The sequence below is a fragment of the Dysidea avara genome, chromosome 8 (genome assembly GCF_963678975.1).
Source record: "Dysidea avara chromosome 8, odDysAvar1.4, whole genome shotgun sequence".
Taxonomy (NCBI): Eukaryota; Metazoa; Porifera; class Demospongiae; order Dictyoceratida; family Dysideidae; genus Dysidea; species Dysidea avara.
The window spans coordinates 30,126,451-30,146,678 of record NC_089279.1 but is presented as its reverse complement, the minus strand read 5'-3'; the positions used below and the strand labels follow the sequence as shown (position 1 = coordinate 30,146,678).

General features: G+C 38.2%; 3 protein-coding genes across 4 annotated transcripts in view; 2 read left to right on the top strand and 1 right to left on the bottom strand.

Annotated features, from left to right (window-relative positions):
* Positions 1–33: 33 nt before the first annotated feature.
* The window catches only part of LOC136263693 (uncharacterized), a 37,634-nt gene continuing 17,439 nt past the window's right edge, over positions 34–20,228 (top strand). Inside the window, exon 1 of the mRNA XM_066058329.1 lies at positions 34–188. Within this exon, the coding sequence (XP_065914401.1) occupies positions 108–188 (81 nt within the window). The 5' untranslated portion in view covers positions 34–107. The remainder of the gene's footprint in view (positions 189–20,228) is intronic.
* On the top strand, positions 1,509–3,687 carry LOC136263474 (uncharacterized). 2 transcript variants are annotated; one of them, XM_066058000.1, is made up of 2 exons: positions 1,509–1,718; positions 1,832–3,687. In XM_066058000.1, the coding sequence occupies exons 1-2, from the start codon at positions 1,598–1,600 to the stop codon at positions 3,355–3,357; spliced, it is 1,647 nt and encodes a 548-aa protein (XP_065914072.1). In that variant the 5' UTR covers positions 1,509–1,597; the 3' UTR covers positions 3,358–3,687. The 2 variants fall into 2 exon arrangements, with proteins under 2 accessions (XP_065914072.1, XP_065914071.1); XM_066057999.1 differs by having other exon boundaries at positions 1,509–1,775.
* Positions 4,637–6,519, bottom strand: LOC136263453 (uncharacterized). The gene is made up of 3 exons (XM_066057981.1): positions 6,053–6,519; positions 5,879–6,005; positions 4,637–5,828 (listed from the first exon to the last, which is right to left on the bottom strand). Exons 1-3 carry the CDS (start codon positions 6,466–6,468, stop codon positions 5,004–5,006), a joined length of 1,368 nt encoding a protein of 455 aa, XP_065914053.1. The 5' UTR covers positions 6,469–6,519; the 3' UTR covers positions 4,637–5,003.

Sequence of the window (20,228 nt, the reverse complement as noted above, 5' to 3'; positions counted from 1 at the left end):
TGCGTATAAATAAAATGCATATCCGTTCACGTGGGTTTGTCCCCTCTTAGAAAAGGCGTTTTCCGGTTAAATTGTGTGCTGTTGTGAGAGAAAGACTGAAAGAAGAAATGGCGTTAGTCAAACCTGGTACCGCTATCCTGAAGACCTGGTACGTAAAAATGGAAATAGCATTGCGTGGAGCATGTACGGTACGCTAAATTTAATATATAGCTGACTATAAGTGGCCGGTCAAACCAATGATTCACAGGCGTCTCCGTACGCTTGCTTGAAGTGCCACAAAATTTTCATTACTATAATAATATTATGTGGCTAGTGGATTTGCAGCTATTAGGTTTGCTTACAAAACAGCAATTGAATTCCTAACTGCTCTACCATTTAAGATCTTAGAAAATAGTTGAAACTGGAATCTAGTTGGTTTGGCCTAATTCAATGTCTAATGTTTAATGATAAGTGGGTAGCTAACTGCATCAATTCTATGAACTGTTTTTTAAGCAGTGCCCTACAATTAAATTAAAACATACAATATTATAGCTATATACAGCTAACAACCAAATAGCTACCCAGCAAAAAGCAAACGAGGAGTACAAGGACAAAAAACAAATTAACAATACAGTATCAATAGTATATATGTGACCCAATTTTGGAAAACCATCCTTTTTGGCACATTGGTCGATTTTCTCTTTTGTAGCTAAAATGAGGAAATGGGTGTTTATCTATCTTGTGTCAAAATTTCAGCTTGATATCTTGAAGGGTTCCAGAGATATGGTCCATTTACTGTCTAACACATTACAAAGTAGTTTTTCACTGATATTAATGCATTGAATTCTGTGAGTGATTAAGCATGACAAATTGTGACAAATCACTTTGTTTACAAATAATTCCATTCCTACTGTCTAAAAATGTTATAAAGAGACTTCTGATAGTTTAATCAAGTGTTCCTGGTCCTTTTCTTCAATTAAATGCCATGTATCATTGTCTAGGACTTATAGTTTTAACTATTCTAGCACCTGAACAAATCACCCCATTGGTAAGTTAATTGGTGTCCCACGCATGATGAAATCACTACATGGTGTGATAAAATCATCCATATCTCCTAGCAGAAAGAAGCTTTGGGTGTGAAATTTCACAGGGAGAAGGCTTAATAGTTGCATTATCCAAATGTGTAAAAAAATTAATTTTTAAAAAATGCTGAAAGTTTCAATTGAGTTTTCCTGCAAAATTTGCATGCACCCAAAAGGATGGTTTTCCAAAATTGGGTCACATAATTATAGTGATTGGTGAATGTTTTAGTTATCTTACACTCTGGTAGTACTGGTTGTGTCATATTTAGAACCCTCATGGCAGAGTGTATTGTAATTGTATAGTTTATGGTTTCCATCAAGTGCATGCTTGATATGCGTACAGCATTTTGTATACTGTACTGTTTTTCATAAACTCACCTGAAACATATACACAGTTTGTTTCAAGGTTTGGTTTTGGATTCCAGTATAGACCATGTGCGCGCTAAGGCGTGGCACTTTATTACATCATCAAAATATTACGTGAAATACGCATCCGCCATTTTTTGAGGGCAAAAGACTTATTGGCGAATAGAGTAATGCTGTCAAGTTGCAGCGCTATAGACTGTACTAATCGTTGTAGTAGGTTGAAGAAAGTGAAACTTTACACATTTCCAAAGAATTCAGAACGAAGGAACCTGTGGATACAAGCACTTCGTCGTGAGTCATGGCAGCCTACTGAGCATTCCCGTCTCTGTGGGGAGCATTTTATATCAGGTACAGTTCCTCCCTCGCATCTTTGTGAAAGTAGTTTTATTCTTCTGCCTTTACAGGAAAACCTGTCAGGTTGAAATGGGATCCAGATTATGTGCCATCTATATTTACCTTTAAAAAGAGAGACACTACAACAGAAAACAGCAAGCAAGCTAGAAGTAGGAGGCTGCATAGACGAAACCAGATCTCAAGGAATGCTTCGGTGAGGAAACAAAGGAATCTAAGGCGTAGATGTGCAGTTGCAAATGAAATAGAGAGTCAAAATAATGAGATCCCAAGGAATGCTGAGACGGTGAGGAAACGCAGGAATCCAAGACGTGGACGTGCAGCTGCAAATGAATTGGAGAATCAAGTAGATATGGCACAAGATGAAATGGTAGTAGATTATGATACTGAAGTGCTTCAAGACAGCAACCAATCTGCTTGTTTACATCAACCAATGAAGTTATCGGAATTAACACAGAATTATCTTAGACATCAGCCAGCTAGGCTTGCAGCAACCATTTGTCAGCAACAGAAAACTATTGAGGAACTGGAGCAACAGAATGATTTGCTAGTAAATAGTCTTCACCACCACCAACTGGTAATAAAAGAACTGAAGGAACAAAATGAGTCACTTGTGAATAGTCTTCATAAGCAGCAGGAAATCAATGCAATGATAAAAGAAGAATTGAAAATTGCATCACGAGCACACAGCCCTTCTCTACAGATGAAAGACGATGATGAGCAAATACATTTCTATACTGGTCTGCCATCATATGTAGCCTTTACCACCTTGCTTGGCTTATTGTCAAGTGTTATGCCACCCTATGAGCAATGTGGGATAAACCCAAGCGATCAACTTTTGATGGTTCTGATGAAGCTAAGGCCAGCAATGACTAATCAAGATTTGGGGTATAGATTTAACATTGACATGACTCGTGTATCCAAAAATTTTCACCTTTGGATTGACACAATGGCCACTCAGCTCACCCCACTTGTGAAATGGCCAGATCGAGGGATGATTCGGAGCACTTTACCAGACTGTTTTAAGCCATTGTACTCTCGTACCACGTGTATTATAGATTGCTCCGAAATTTTTATACAGCATCCAAGTGCATTGTCAGCAAGAGCCGAGACTTACTCTAACTACAAACATCACAACACTGTAAAGTTTTTAATTGCAATCAGTCCAACAGGAGCAATTATTTTTGTTTCAAGATGTTGGGGAGGACGTACCAGTGATAAACATATTACTGCACATAGTGGATTCCTTTATAAATTAATGCATGGTGATTTAATTCTTGATGATCGTGGATTCAACATTACTGAACCTCTAGCTCTTCGTGGTGCTTCCCTGGCAATCCCCCCTTTTACCAAAGGAAAGGCACAACTTTCACAGAAGGAAGTTGAAACAGCAAGAGCACTATCAAGAGTAAGAATCCATGTAGAACGTGCAATAGGGAGACTTAAGAACTTCAAGATACTGCAATGTACACTACCTATCACTTTGGTTAAAGCACGTCAAGACAATGAGTTTGCTACCATAGACAATATTCTATTTGTATGTGCTGCACTCTGCAACATGCAGCCACCTTTAGTTTGACATTAATTTGTTTATGCTGTTTGAATCATAGAATAATGAAATGCAAATAAATTATATACTGTACTACAACTAATCTTACAGTAAGCAAAATTGTGTGTATATACAAAAAACTGTATCCATGGTAAAGTAATTAATTTCTGCAGTCCGGACAAAACCAGTCACCCTTTGGAGCTCGCTTTATTTTAAGACAACTGAAATGAAACCAAGAAATCTTGCAGTCATCATTGTCACAACAAATCATCCTTCCCTTTTCTCCCTTACGACAATATCAATATTTTTCTTTTACATCTGATGATCCACTAGCTGCAAAAGTAGACTGGGAATTATTTGGTTCATCAGTACCCACATCCACAATAGAGTGTGTCATGATCTCTGGTAGCATGTGCTCAACATAAAACTTGGTCAGTTTTTTAAGCAAACCTTCTGTAAAGTTAGTATCTTCCTCTATTCTTTGCACCAAAATTCCATGTGGTGTCCACACAGTAAAGTCACAGTATTGTTTGCCACAAATTGCAAGCTGCCCTTGTACTTGTGCAAAATATTTGTGACTACGCAGAAGTCCAAACTCAGTCAAGAAAGAATTCTTTCTGATTTGAAGCTCAGTTGGATGGCATTCTCTGCCTGAAAATGGGAACTTAATTTCAAGTATACCCTCACCACAACAATCACACCTAACCAATACATCAGGGTTTGCACCCAAGTGTGGATAACGACAGCTAACAATCAATCCACTAGAACTGCATTCAAAGCCGGGAGTTTGTAAAAGACGGAATAAGGAATAGCGGAATAACGGAATAACTCGCATCACAACGAACGGGCATTTATATGGCTTATGCAATGTTAGGGTGATTGTACTGTTACAGCTGTGAACTCATCCTTCGTAGATATCCTTACAATGTAGGGTGATTGCGTGTACTGTTACAGCTGTGAACTACACTGCTTTGTCACTCATAGATGTCCTAGACTTAAAACGAAACTAATAGCTAACTACTGTATATTCTAGCTGTACTAGCACAATGATACTTAGCTACATACAGTAGTAGTAAGAGCATATAGTAATCACTTCGCTAGGACGGCTATGAGCGACGAAACAGTGTAGTTCACAACTGTAACAGTACACGCAATCGCCCTAACATTGTAAGGATATCTACGAAGGATGAGTTCACAGCTGTAACAGTACAATCACCCTAACATTGCATAAGCCATATAAATGCCCGTTCGTTGTGATGCGAGTTATTCCGTTATTCCGCTATTCCTTATTCTGTCTTTTACAAACTCCCTTCAAAGCCCTGATGCAATGGTGACACCTTTGCAACATATGCTGACCTTGCAAGATCTTCTTTCTCGATTCCCCATTTGATAGCAGGGACATGAGAAATGTCCTGAGGTTGAAGCAGTCTCTTCAGAAGATTAACAGGATCTTTTTTTTCTTTAAAAATGAAAATGTCATGAAACGAAGAAGCAGTGATACGGCCTCTTCTTTGGTTGTACCACTTGGTGCTCTGCCTTTGAGACCTTGTCACCTGCTCAATGATTTTACATTGGTTGACAGTAAAAGAAATACTTCTAAATATTTCTTGGCTTTTCTTTAGCAACAACTCCTTATTCAGCAATTTGTATTGTGTATCTTATAAATCTATAAGAGATTAGGGAAGTAAGCACACGCTGGACATAGTATCAGTAGATACATGGGATGTAACAGTCGGCTGAGTGACCGGTGGTAAAGTATCAGTTGACTGAGTGACGGGCAGTGAAGTATCAGTTGACTGAGTGACGGGCAGTGATGTAACAGTTGACTGAGTGACGGGCAGTGATGTAACAGTTGACTGAGTGACAGGCAGTGAAGTAACAGTTGATTGAGTGACGGGCAGTGATGTAACAGTTGACTGAGTGACGGGCAGTGAAGTAACAGTTGACTGAGTGACGGGCAGCGATGTAACAGTTGACTGAGTGACGGGCAGCGATGTAACAGTTGACTGAGTGACGGGCAGTGAAGTAACAGTTGACTGAGTGACGGGCAGTGATGTGACAGTCGACTGAGTGACGGGCAGTGAAGTAACAGTTGACTGAGTGACGGGCAGCGAAGTAACAGTCGACTGAGTGACAGGCAGTGAAGTAACAGTCGACTGAGTGACGGGCAGTGATGTGACAGTCGACTGAGTGACGGGCAGAGAAGTAACAGTTGATTGAATGACTAGCGGTGATGATGATGCTGTTACAGTTGATGACAGGGTGACAGAGACAGTAGCTGGTTGAGCAAGTATATGATCTGGTTTAGGGACAATTGTAAACAAGCAAGCATTAGGTACTGCAGTGTACATGGCATTGTACACAATTTCTGAGGGAATCTGTGGTGAATTTGTTTTCATACGCTTAGCCACAGCATCTGGCTGGCTGTTGACTTGTCCTTTTCTTTTAGACGCATGTTTTGGTTTAACAAAATCAATTTTTCTGACCTCAGCTGGATTAATCTGGAATTGCAAAAATTTAAAATGCACACATATTAAAGCTGTAAACCAACATTTTCTTTATACCAGTTGTTCCATCCACAGCTTGTAGAGGTACAAGATGGCTTATTAAGTCCTAATCGGCATGCAGTTTCAATCTTAAAAAGTATTGCAGCAACATGGCTGCACACTTCACCTTGACTGCAAAAATTATTAGATTCATGGTAAACACAACAAGCAAACCTTACCCTGCCATACATGTGCAGTGACCAGTCTTTACTTCAGCACTTTCCTTATGCACAACCAGCCAGGCTGAGTGGGGTTTATCTGGGGTCTTCTGACTAGGATTCACAAAGGCCTTTAGGACAACATAATTTTCCAAGCAATGGCAGTAGACTGTGCGGACGTGTCCACAAACGAAATAATTAAATGCATCAAGAGACTTATAAGCTCTCAATTTCTCCTTGGTATATGGTCCTTTCGTTTCTATCAAATACGAGTACACATCTCCATACAGCAAATCTGGCCACTGCGTCATGTCATCCTTCCATAAATCCTGGGAAATGGAGAACGGGTCGGGGAGAACTTCGCCATCGATCTTAAGGTTCTCTAAATATACTCTTTGAGCTAAATGTTCCAATGAATGGAAATATTCTGAAGACATTCTCGAGTCACCTTCTAAGTCTTTTGCCCTCCAAAAATGGCGGATGCGTATTTCACGTAATATTTTTGATGATGTAATAAGGTGCCACGCCTTAGCGCGCACATGGTCTATAGTCGAGTTCAGTCATAACAGACTACCCCTAAGGTGATATGTGAAGCCCCATAAAACATTTTAAAGGCTATATATTAGCTAGATTAGCAACTTTCCCCGCAAGCTGAAGTATTCATGGTATGGTAATGAACATTAATTTATTACATGTGGTGTCCTTTAGGAGGCCTTAAAATGTATTGAAACCTAAGGACCTTTACACTTCACGGGAGCCCAAACCATACCGTTTATTCTTATTATAAGAACATACTTTTATAGCAGCCACTACACTACAACAATGACGTGAAAATTGGAAAGATATGCTGTGTTGTGATCAAGAAATCAGCGATCTTGTGTCAAATGGTAGTGATATCTTAAGTTTTAAAGGCTGCATCTTTCCTAAAGTGAGGTATTTTTACTCTTATAAGTATTGAGGATCGTTAGGCAACAAAACATGCCACTAAACCTATTTTAGTGGGTGAAATAATCACCTAGTATTGGTAGAATCACAGCAATGAAAGATTGCCTATTTCTGCAATTAAAATTTTGCCACATGATAGCGATGTTCCCAGTCTTGTAGAAACATAGTAACAAGTTTATCTCACTAAGTAGATTTTCTAGGTGCTGAAAACAAAGTTACTAGAGTTTTCTTGCATGCTAAAGTCGCTTCTTTCCGCTTTACAACACAGCGAATCTTCACAAACTATATACCATCGTGATGCTAGCAATCTGAAGATTACAATTTCATTCTCATAATAAGAATAAACGTATGGTTTAGGCTCCTGTGAAGATTTCTTACCTCGCCCCCATAGGCTCTAATACATTTTAAAGGACACCGGATGTTAACCACCACATTCCTTAGCCCTTGTGTGAAAATGGGCTATTCTGTGATGCAGATTTTCAGAAGCTTCTGGAGCCACACTATTAATTTATCCTTGTTGAATAGTGTTGTGATCTATAATGAAGTTAATATGCAGTGATTTGATGACTTACTGTATCAATTATGGCATCATTACTGTGCGAGTTGTCTTGAGCTCTTTTGTGAGCTAGGTAGACACTTTGTGGCAAAATTTTAAAATGATTTCTGGCCTTGTAGCCATTTGCAAGCACTGTATTGCTTTACCATCTAACTAACCTAGTAGAATTTCACCCTAAACATACGTTTTAATTTTGCTTACTATAAAAAAAATTGTCAGTCCAGCAGTCCATTCCAGTATTCCAGTTCAGTCCAGTGTTTAGACTCTAACACCACTCAATGCTTAGCTACCTATGCAGGGGGATGTTGTTAAACATTAATGTACTTAATGTAGAATAATGGAATAAAATATAATTCCTTTGTTGTGATAAATTTAATGTAAGGTCACTCAGTATTTTAAGTTTTCATTCACTAAATTAATTATGTACCAAGAGACAATACACTCTTACAGTGCATTAACTTTCCAAGGACACATATATAGTATGTACATGGTTTTATGTGTCCATTGGTAGTTAATACAAACTACCCTAAAGACTAGTATCTGTGCAAAGGACATCAAATTTGCTCTGAACAGCTACCTGCTATATGAAAGAGTTACCAAGAAACGGTAAATGGAACAAATTTTCCCTGTCTTGGTCTGTTTGAGAACCAGTTAAAATGCATGGCTCTACTTTTTATTTTCTGCCTCTTGTCCCTGTTGGCCCTACCAGTGTCTTCTCAGATGGATCTGATGAAGATGTTTGGTTGACTTTACAAACCATACTGGCAGAGCACACTGGCAGAGCTATCAGGGGGAAGAGATAGAAACCAGTAATTTCTCAATAGTTAACTAGCTGATTAATCAAACCAAAGTGTGTAGTACAATGATGCGGGGGAGGCTAGATAATAAGCCTCAAGTCCATGTAGGGCATTCATCCTATATTCACTGCTACTCAGTGGTTTATTGCATCATCACCTTCAAGTATTTTCAAAGGAAGCCATGATGAGTCTAAGCTATTTGTAAACTAAAAGAGTCAAAGCAGTGAACTAAGTAACCATATATTTTGTAAACCCTCAGTGCTGTAGAGGACCAGAAACAGAGCTATTGTTGAAATCATTCTATTAATTACCCTACCAGTATTACTGACACTCTATGGCTGCATATTAACTGCTAGCACCTGTTAACATAACTAAGCACAGTCCTGCTCTCTTTATAAGAACATGTTTCATTAACGAAAGATAGAACACAGCCAAATCCTGAGTGTTATGCTCCTTTGCGCCTTGCAGCGCATATGAACTCCTGCTTTTAGTTGAACCTCAACCCTTTGCCATTCATCCCCCCAAGGACAGTTAGTGTTGTCTGTATGGATTTTCAGATTCTTTCCTTAGCTACTTTTCCATCCCACATTCCATGTCCCTTGTACAGTGCATATTTTATTTATATGCAGGATACCCCCACTGTACCACAATGGTTATGTGGTACTGAGTGTGTAAACTACTCAATTAGCAAGCTAAAATTCATCATTGCGGATGCAAGCCACTGGAATGCACACTGTATTTACTTACTCACTTTTAAGGCAATATACAGAATTGGTAACTATACAAAAATAACCCATGCGTGGTTATCATACATACATTAATCTTGGTAGTGAGTCACACGGCCAAGAAACTACAAAGCACACGCCTACAATAAAAGACACATGGGATTGTGTATAGGGATGGTTTCGTAAAACTAGCCCAGGATTATGCAACATCTCTCAATTTTGTTAAAATATTAATATTAGTAATGATTTTTGCATTACACAATAAAAATCTTTAGTTGTCATTTTCTTGTGATTCCTCTAAAATAGACAAATAAGCATAGCTATTTTATAGACATATTTCACTCCATTCTATACACCTACCATCAACGTACCCGTGATTGTATAGTCCATCTAGCACAGATATTATCTACCATATAGTGCATATTTCAAAGTCCGGATGGATTTCAAATAAACAGAATTCGTCTCACAAACTATGAAGATACATGGATGTTTGCACAAGACTGACTTACTGATGGAATAATCTCCACCCCTGTGCACTGCAGAGAATTGAGACTAGGTAGGGTTTCCAACTCACTCCAGGTGCTTCCTTTATTGTTTCTGGAGATTCTCACACAGACTGACCTTTAAGATAAAGCAAACAAGTGCCAATTTATTATTGGATTACTTGTAGCATTGGGTATCAGCATACGTTTAACACACAAAACATAAAAAGTCCATGGTCACGTGACCAAAAATTCCATAATAGTTATACTAGACATGCAGCTTAATCGAAAATGATTGCATTTTAGGATGATCTATTCACAGTTGGTATTAAAGACTTCTACATCTTGCAGTACTATAGCACATCCTGTAATGGGGTTGTTGGCCATGTAACCACTTTTTGGGTATTTACAGTTAAAACTGCACTGATATTGAAGGCAATAGACAGTTTAATAATAAGTTAGCACTTGTTTGTGTTATTGTATGGTCAGTCTGTGTCAAAATCATCAGAAACAATTAAAAGGTTAAGGCATCATCCTATTTTGCAGTGAAAATCCTATATAAGGGATTTTTGGTCATGTGATCACGCACTTTTTGGATATTTACATATGCTAAAATTATGCTAATATTGAATGCTGCAAAAAATCCATTAACACCTGTTTGCTTTATTGTAAAGGTAAATCTATGTGAAAATCTCCAGAAACAACAAAATGAAGCACCTTCCCATTTTGAGTGGAAACCCTAGACTAGGGGAGTGAAGTAAATTTACTGGCTCAACTGTGCCTGATCATAGTTAGGCATAGATTTTAGAGCAGACAGCATCAATTCCCATTCTGGATCTCCTGTTTTCTGGTTATTGGCATAGTATTGTTACAGTTTAACCAAGCTAAACATCAAGGAATGCACAAGCAAATCACTGAAAGTTGGATTGTTGCTTTCACTTGTGGGAATTTATTTTTGAAGAGAAGGGCCTCGTTGAAAATACAACCCTTCAAAAATTAGCAAGTAAATTCATCCATTTTATTGGGAAATTATTGCAGTCTTTAACTGTTCTAGGATAAAAACTATAATGTTGACAGTGGCTTGTGGCAGGATGAAGTGATTCGAATGGTGTTGTGTGTGAAATTGAGTTCTTTGGTAATGTGAAGGGATGAAGATTGGTAGTGTATTGTTAATTATTTTGTAACCTTGATGACCGATGATGCTGTTGTAATGTGGGTATATTAAGAGAGGATAATAGTGATGTAACACTGGTAGTTCTAGAGTATTCAGATAAAATCCATCTTGCAGCTCTTCTTTGTACTTTTTCTAACTTATAATAAGGATCCCAGACTGGGGCAGTTTATTTCATTATGGATCTAACTAATGTCAAATAGGCTGTTCCTTTAGTATCAGGTGGATAGTTGTTAAGATTTTGTTTAATAAATTCAACATTTTGGTATCTATTGACTGTGAATGCAAAATATATGAAAATGTCTGGTAGTCAAGCTGAACAGCTTTGTTACATAGCAATACCAACCCCAGTGACAAGAAGTCACTCACATCGTGGCTTTCATGTTAATTATTATGCATACCATATTTACTTGGTTAATGCGGCACCTTTAATAGTAGCCACATTTGAATAATAGCCACACTGTGCCCTTACAGATAGAACATAAATGCTACCCTTGGATAATTTCCATCGCCCTTGGATAAATTCCATGGCTATTATTTGAATCCAGTAGTCTGTGAATGTTATCTACTTGTCCTTGGGTTAGAAAGGTGAAGTAGTTTATCCTGCAGTGTTTTTCAGGAACTATTTTCAGTAGGGAAAGAGTACTAGTTGTTCTGTGTGTTTGGAGGCCATACCTTTCATTTGCTGTTCACTCTTGAGTCCTTTTTTAGTGCACATCATACTAATCCATAATATGAAAAGCTGTCTGTCTATCTGTCTGTCCATCTGCTTCGTGATGCCGCTAACTTGACAATCAAAGCACGTATCAACGTGGAACTTTATAACAAAATTTAGTGCTTGTCATCTGGCAACTCCAAGTTTGTTGTTACAAATCACTACGTGCTTCCACTCGTTCTCTATACAGCGTTGAAGGAATTGGTATAGAGAAATACTTGGGTTACATTCTGGTCAGCTGCATTCCATTACTAACTACACAATAAACAGTCAGCTGATATAGCACCTCCCTGAAGTTATTGTGGTCATTGGCAGTGTAGGCTGTGGGTTTGAATCCAGCCAAAGGCACAAGCATTAGTGCATTGAACTGTTAACCCAAAGGTCCAGGGTTCAATTTCTGCCCATGACACATGACAACTTCTTTTCTTCTCAGTGCCACCTTTTCATGACACACTTTTTCATATGTGAGCTATTGACAGCGTTTACTCGACAATCTGTGCATATATCAACATGATTCATATGTAAAATGAAACACCCACCATCTGGATACATTGCAAAGTTTATTGCAAGCTTCTACATGCATTCCTTTGTATGCTACAGCATGTTGAGCGCCATTATGTAGAGAAAACTTCTGGTTTTGTCTACCTTTTTAGTGCATACTTTTTCTAGCTTAACTTTTTTTGCTTATAGTAAGTTCATAGCACCTGGTATTGCTTCACAGCATATGGACTGTTGGAAAAGTATATAGTAGCATGTTAGATAGGTATAGGACAGGCATGGGCAAGCCAATTGGGTGCATGTTGTTTTGTTTGTGTGTTTGTCTGTGTGTTCTATTAGAGTAAGTGCCACCTCTTCATAGTAACTTCAATTCTGTATGAAATTAACTGTTTACCTAAATTATGAAAATAAGTAACCTGGGGTCAGGAAGTGTACACTTGTGTGTTAAACTAATCCTTTGCTGCTTGCAATACAATATAATAGACCATGCTACAGTTTCTATGTGATAGGACACGTACTTCTAGCACTAAATAGTTTGGACATGTGTTGACATTATGCTTTAGCTTACATGGTTCTGCTGTTTAGTTAACGTGGATGTTCACATCTTTTTACTATTAGGCTTGCATGATATAGAACAAAATTCAAGTAAAAATGTAGAAATGTTCGTGCATGTAGGGCAGGTACCAATGAAGGTGCTCTTCTTCTGTCCATGTGTACCAGTCAGCTGCCCACTTCAGTCCTGGCAACCAATCTCCAAATCACAGTAGGGGGTCATCTCCTGAGTAAGAATCTACTGGTGGGGCCTTTCCCTTGCAGTGGTGTATTGGTCATGGCCCAGGTTGACTAGCTTGTTCAGTACTTGCAGAGACAGGAGTGCATGGAGTTTCTTGACAGCTGGAATAGTGCAGCAATTTCTTCATCTTTTGCTGACAATATTTCATCAAATTCCTTGCTCTCTCAGGAAAGTAGGTACTGCAACTTATAGTTTTGCTATATGAAATAACAAATATGGATTCTTGATAATTGGTGACTATGTATTTAGCTATCAGGTTACGTATAGGTAGTATTGACACTATTTTTGCTGTGGTATAGGATATGTGAGTAAAAGTAAAATTATTACATTTACAGTGATGCCATGGAATTTTTCGAAAATGATTAAACACTTACTAATTTAAGTAACAGACAAAACTAATCACTAGCTGATATCTTCAACTAACCACAAATGTGTTACTGTTAACGTTATTTAATGTTGTTTTGGCCCAAAATGTACCTACTGAAATTTAAATATTTTATTTTAGAGGTACTTGTGGAATAGTCATTCCTACAACATAGCACATACATAAAAATGGTTTACTTCAGAGAATTGTGTACCATTTTCTGTCCTTCATTTCCACATCATGTACGTATGTGACCAGGTCTGCAAAAATAGGGCATGTGGGCACAAACTACATCCCATCACATATCAGACCATATTTCAGCACCATGACAGAATATCTGCATTCTGTATCCTTCATTTTAAAGCCAATTAAATGTTTACGAAGTGCTGAAATGGCAATACCAACATGCCTTAACAGGTTGTGTGTCATGAAAGTTTGAAAAAGTAGGCAAATTTTACGTACCCATGTGTCCTATTTTTGCAGCTCCAGTCACATATTAGATCATGTGATACGACGCAACGTGTGATTTTAATACTACAGTTTACTATTAGTGTAATTGAATTATCAACAGTAGTGCAGGCCTGCCAGCTTGGTATGATTTCAGTCCTATCAGCATGATTGGCTCAAAAAATGTGAACTAGAAGCCTGCAACTATCCCTGCAATAATAGTCCAGGTGAATAAACAGTTCGCTACACATACATCTGTATTTTCCCGTATTTCATTAAATATAGCAAACCTTGGGAATGAACATGACAGCAAAAGTACACCTTCATTATTTTGTTACTACACGACACATTGCAGATGTTTTAGTGACACAAGACAACATGTTGTATACATGTAGGTGTCATTCTTGGTTTCTTCGTGTTGATCATTTCCAGCATTTATATTACCTGCAGTGTTTGTTTCCATATGCAAATTGTCCTTCATGCAATGCCAGAACAGGTGGAATGGTTGAACCTCTCCCAACTCTTGCGGTGGCTGCAGCACAGTCATTGCAATACTGGCGAGCTTTGTTTCATATGTTCCCATCAAGACCCCAGTATATAGCCACAAACAGTGAGCAGGAAATTTATGGTTATATGGTAACCAACCTTTAGACTTGAACCCTGCTGCAAGTTGTTCATCATGTAGAAAATATCAAGACTCACAGTAGTGAGTCGCACGGCCAGTAAAGCAGAAACGCGCGCCGCAGACAATAAATGACGCGACCACTACACGTGAGGATTTTACAGGAACAAACGTTGTCAAATTCTGCCTTCCTGTAACTCACCTGTCACTTACGCTATCGCGCTGAAACTCTAGAGTTGAACTCATCATGTCACTAGTAACTACTACACAAGCAGTGAAGCAAATCCATGCCGATTGTTTCGTGATCGAGATTGCCAACATCAAAGGGTATGTTAGTTTTTTTGGTGGGTTTTTTTCGCATGCGGTTAGACGTAACCAAAGGTGCATGCCTTGTGTTCCTTTGTGCATTCCGAACATTGATTGCCCTGCTATCGCTTTAGTACTATCTCGATTGCCTCAAGATTCACATCATCGATTTCACCATACATCATTATCCTACACTCGTAATTTCAGCACCAAATGAAGTTTCAGTCGTCCTCAGTTGACCAAGAGGCCAAATGCAAAACCCATATTGTTGTTTTCCACAATACTCGCTTGGCATGTAGGGCAATGTGTCTTTAAACTGTTCTAAAAGTTTTGTTGAGATTGAAACATAATTATGTTTTCGAGAATGGCTAGTTTGAAATTTGAATTTAGTCACCCCCACGTAATTTTTTCTCTCTGTAAGAATTTAACTCGGAATTTAAAGAATGATGCAGAGCACAACTGCGGTCACTGGTTATTGATGAACTGGCACTGTGGGTAGTTAGTCAGTGCATGTAGCCACAATGAAGTGTGCTGCCATAGATTATAGACTCTGCCATAGATTATAGTCTATAATCTATGGTGCTGCATACCATCGTTCGTTTTGAAATTTGAATTTCGTCGCCCCCACGTAATTTGCTCTCTAAGGGTGCGGCTTAAGGAATGACACAGAGCACAACTGCGGTTACCAGTTGTTGACACAAGCTGTGAGTAATTAGTACATGTAGCTAGCCTAAAAGGAAGTGTGCAAAACCACCTGATAATTTACAATTGTCACCATGCATTTTATAGCACCCCCACTCAAAATTACACATGTAACATGTAATTACAACATACAGAGGTCACATGAACACCAAACAGTTTTCACAACAATAATGTAAGAATTGTACAATAATGACTGTAATATAACTGCTATGAAAATCTTCTCCAGTGGTAACAAGCCTCACATGACGGCATGTATATTCATCCGGGAGTAACGAGCAAGTACAATGACAACAAGTTGGTATAACTCCATTTGTAGATCCAGATGAGTGGGTGTGGCTCCAGTATGTCTAAACAGTTAACATACATTCTTGTTATAAATATGTGCTAGAGTTGCAATATAATAGTACAGTATTTAAATGCAACAATACATAGTCTCCATTGCATCACTGTCCAACGACACTAAGTGGAGCATCTCTAGTATGTACACTCCAACCTGTCTTAATGGCCACCAGTATAGAAAGACAACCTCTCTTGAAAAACCAATTCCAAATTGAGAATTTATACACTGCTACCTGCTTATTGAGTGAAGGTGGCAATAAACAAGTTCCACCGTAATTTATACATGTGATCTGATTCTGTATATATTCTGTCAGTGGATGAGATCCAAGACAACAAAATGTGACCCAAATGTCCTGGACGATCCATACTCAACCCACTTATGACCAAGTGGCACAATGGAACTGAGTATTTATAGAGAATACAACTATATTTATTTCTAAGATGTGTGGATGTGTGGACACATTACAACACATTACAACACTTTAGCATTTCAAGTCACCACATTATGTACGGACCAGTCAACAATGTTTCATAATTCCCATCAGTAAACCTGAAGAAGAAAAGTTATGAAAAATAAAAATTCACATAAGTACAATGAAACCTCATTAATAGGGCCAGCTCTGGGACCAAAAAATTTGGCCTGAATAACAAGGTGGCCTTATTAATGAGGTCATAAGGACTCATAAAGTACTGCTTAACTATATTGGGACCTACTAGAGGTGGCCAATATAACAAGGTGGTCTTATTAAAGAGGTGGTCACTAAGTGAAGCTTCACTGCACATATGGTTAACAATGGTGAACAATATTAATGGTTAACAATATACACTGAAGCCTTACTCAGGTCACTTCTTGTTCTGTACACAAAATGACACATTCAGAGATTGTATTTAGATGGATGATAAAGTAACGCATTGTGACTTAAATACTCATGATGTGTCACTGCTAGGCAGTTCTGATATGGCAACCATATACACGGCACTGCCGAAGCACAACATCGCACTTGCTCACACGCACAATTTTACTCAAGATTTTAAAAATTGATAATTAAGGGGCATGGCAACTGTTTTGCTCGCAAGACTGTGTGGCAGCTGTTTCCCTTCTCTACAAGTGGCCACCGAGACAGGTCCACTGTGGATGAAAGCCAGGCATTAGATATTTGGTATTTCATGTGTTGAAGGCATTCTGGTAGTCTCAAATCTCACCACAGTTTAACTCAGGCAGTGTTATAGTCACCACTAAACCACTGGAATGCTGTGTTATGTTTGTCTTATGCTTGGCTACTATATAGTAGAACCGAAACGGATACTCTGAAAAATATATATCCTATGGATAATGACTTCATCACTTTCTTCTTCAGGAGCTTATAAGGACCAAAAGTGGAAATTGTTACACTTTGGGCTGACAGCCAACTGCCTACGTCTGAAGCAGTGCTTCTTACCATTAGAAAAGCATGCTTCTTACCATTTTTAAGGTGCAAAATGCAGTGTCCTCTTTAATAAGCTAGGTCAGAAAACTTTGTCCCTACCTGAATAATGACCAGTTTTCACTGTACTATTAGTGATCATGGAGGATTATTTATTAAGATACACAAACGCTACAACCTCTAAATATAGCAGTAAAATTTTTAACCTGGTCCAATGTCTAATAATCGTGAGAGACTCTACTGTACAAATACGTGTTTTATCATGGTATGTGCTAATCGCATTTTTACAATTAAGTTTTACAGCACAAATACTTGTATAGTTAAACTCACCAATTGTGTCTCAGTGGCACTAAATCCCTTCAACACGAAAAGACAAAAAATGAGACAACAGCCTTGTAAGCCTATTCTGGTGTGCTTATTTAGTAGTAATATAAATTTTAAGGCAGTGGTTACTAAACCGAAAGTCGGTTCAATAAGCCGTACTCGCTATTGAACCGACAGTAAAACCTTGACAAAAAAGGGCCACTAAACGAAAAAAAACCACAAAACTCAACCTGGGCTCGAACCCTGGACTATTGGAACTATAGGCAGTGGGTTTACCACTGTGCTACCGCTGCTAGCTACCCACTACCCCTAATTTTCTACCTTATAAATGCTACTCACATAGTAGTCTCACTATATGTGACCGGATTTGCGAAAAGGGGTCTTCCACACACATCCAATTCTATGAATTCAGAAGGCCATATCTAAGTGCTCAAGTAATGCACTAATGTGAAAATTTATCCATCTACTAAGCTATGTTGGTGCTCACTACTGACCAAGTTTCAACTCTATAGCATTTTCCAATCTGTAGTCACGAGTCATCAAAGTTGGTAATTTGGATGTGTGTGGAAGACCCCTTTTCACAAATCCGGTCACATATACGCTATTATACAGTAGAAGAACGTAACGTAAAGATGAAGAAGAAACCAAAGCTGAACCCGAGCCTAACCCTAACGCTAGTGTTATTTTTCGTGTCCCCTAAAGCCGAATGCTCGGGGAAACTATTAGACACGTCCCCTAAAGTCGAATGCTCGAGGAAACTACTAGACGCGAAAATAAAAAACCTTTCGGTTCAGTAACCACTACCAAATTTTAAAGGCGCTTATTTACAACAGGACATAATTACATGCCCCTCTATTGTCTCTGTACATACTTGCCATTTCTCTACTATTCTCATTTCATTTCACAAGAGCTCTTATTGATATGGGCAGGGGCGTGTCTTCTTAGCTTGAATTAGTCAATGCTTGAAGTAGATCGAGATACTCTAATAGAACAGTCACATTTCTACAAGTACTGTATTTTTATATTGTAAAGTCTGTAAGTAGCTAGTAATTTAAACTATACAATCCGATGAAACTATGCTAAATATTGATTACTGTGTTACAGCTGTTTTGTGACTGCTCAATTAGAGTATCTTAATCATTTTAATGCAGTACTAGATGAAAGGCAAAGTGTTACTAAGGGTTTACTAGTTAAAATGGGTGTTAGTTGACTGCAGTTGCATGCCACTAACAGGGCCGTCCAGAAAAATTAGGGGGCCCAAGGCAAAGGGTTAAAGAGGGGCCCAGGGGAAAGGAAGGGTTCCACCCTGAATGAATCACAACTTCAGCCTAACTGTAAGTCGAAGACCAAAAAGACAAAAAAGGTCATTACATGCTGACAATGACAATAGCTTCCCATCACCAATCATATTTCCTTAATTATAACTTGCTACACTGCTCCTCTGAAGAATACTGTGACTGCTCTATTAGAGTATCTAGATCCTGACTGCTCTATTAGAGTATATCGATCTTTTAAACAGATATTCAAGGAGCCCTTGATGGGGCCTCCTGGAGCCTCCTGGAACCTCTTTCAGGCTGGGGCCAGGGGCAGAATGCCCCAGTTACCCACCCTCCCACTGTGGGCGGCCCTGGCCACTAAAATTACAGTTATATTCTAATATTCTGTCACTGTAATCTGGGGTTTCTGTAAAAACCATGGAAACCCACCTACTGTTATCAACAGTGTATGCTTATTCTAACAAAAAGTATTGAAATCCCATCCAAAAACAGCTTATAGCTGTAAAAAAGTGCGTGTCCAAGTAAAGCAGAGTTAACTGCGACAAAAAGTAATGATATCATAATGCGGCCATGTGCGAGGTGTGCAAGTTGTAAAATTATATTAGCTAATCAGATAATACAATGTTATTGTTAAAGTGTTAATGAGAACTATGCGATGCTGCTAGTTTTTAACAAAGGAAAGGCGGCCAAACTCAAATTATTTATTGCTATCAGAGAATCTATACACATTGCTTTGTTGAGAATCAAATTTGTGTGGCATTTATGAAGATGCTCACACACTTAAAAACTAGCAGCATCACATAGTTCTCATTAACACTTTAACAATAACATTGTATTATCTAATTAGCTAATATAATTTTACAACTTGCACACCTCGCACATGGCCACATTATGATATCATTACTTTTTGTTGCAATTAACTCTGCTTTACTTGGATGCGCACTTTTTTTATAGCTATAAGCTGTTTTTGGATGGGATATGTATATACTGCTTCAATAGTTTAGATACTGTTGCAGTACAAGTCTCGTGCACTATAGCACAAACAGTACATCTAGCAACTCCGAATAAATGGCCAATATAGTTCTGTACTCCCTACATGTAGCTAGAAACCACAAGGTGATATAACAAGTCATTATTGTATATATGCAAATGGACTTATGTAATGTAGTATGACAATATTATTTTGATCAGTGACTTCAATTGTTGGCGTAAATAAAAGAAATTATAGTCTTGCTCATACAAAAGTTTTCTATCCTGAAAATGTGGTCAATACATACATGTACATTACAAGTAGTCTATACCTATAAATTATCCACACAAATCTAGGTCGTCAAGGAATCAGCATTATCATTGCTGAAAGTAAACCCTAGATCTCCTCTGTTTATACAGCAAAAGTCTTCTTTGACTAGACAAGCTTCTCTACTTGTATTGAAGGATTCTACTACCTTTCTTATCCAAAGCAACAAGAGCAGCAAGAACACAACTCATTTTAACACTAAATGAGAGGAATAAAGAGTAAATATATCTTGCTATATAAATGGCATAGTTACAAATTTTCATGGTAATACATTAACAGGCCTAGGACTAATCTATAGACCAGGGGTTGGATAAGCATACTATTATACACACTCCTTTTAATTTTTATTTATTAAAACTTCACATCACAAGTGCTGAAGGACTGTAAGACTCCTGGTCTTACAGCCTGTTTAC

Excerpts from the sequence above, each read along its gene's own strand:
- LOC136263453 (XM_066057981.1), bottom strand. The coding sequence starts at position 6,468 with ATGTCTTCAGAATATTTCCATTCATTGGAACATTTAGCTCAAAGAGTA. Across the intron at positions 6,006-6,052 it reads CACTGCACATGTATGGCAGG|TCAAGGTGAAGTGTGCAGCC; the intron begins GTAAGGTTTGCT and ends TAATTTTTGCAG. Across the intron at positions 5,829-5,878 it reads ACAACTGGTATAAAGAAAAT|ATTAATCCAGCTGAGGTCAG; the intron begins GTTGGTTTACAG and ends TTGCAATTCCAG.
- LOC136263474 (XM_066057999.1), top strand. The coding sequence starts at position 1,598 with ATGCTGTCAAGTTGCAGCGCTATAGACTGTACTAATCGTTGTAGTAGG. Across the intron at positions 1,776-1,831 it reads TGGGGAGCATTTTATATCAG|GAAAACCTGTCAGGTTGAAA; the intron begins GTACAGTTCCTC and ends CTGCCTTTACAG.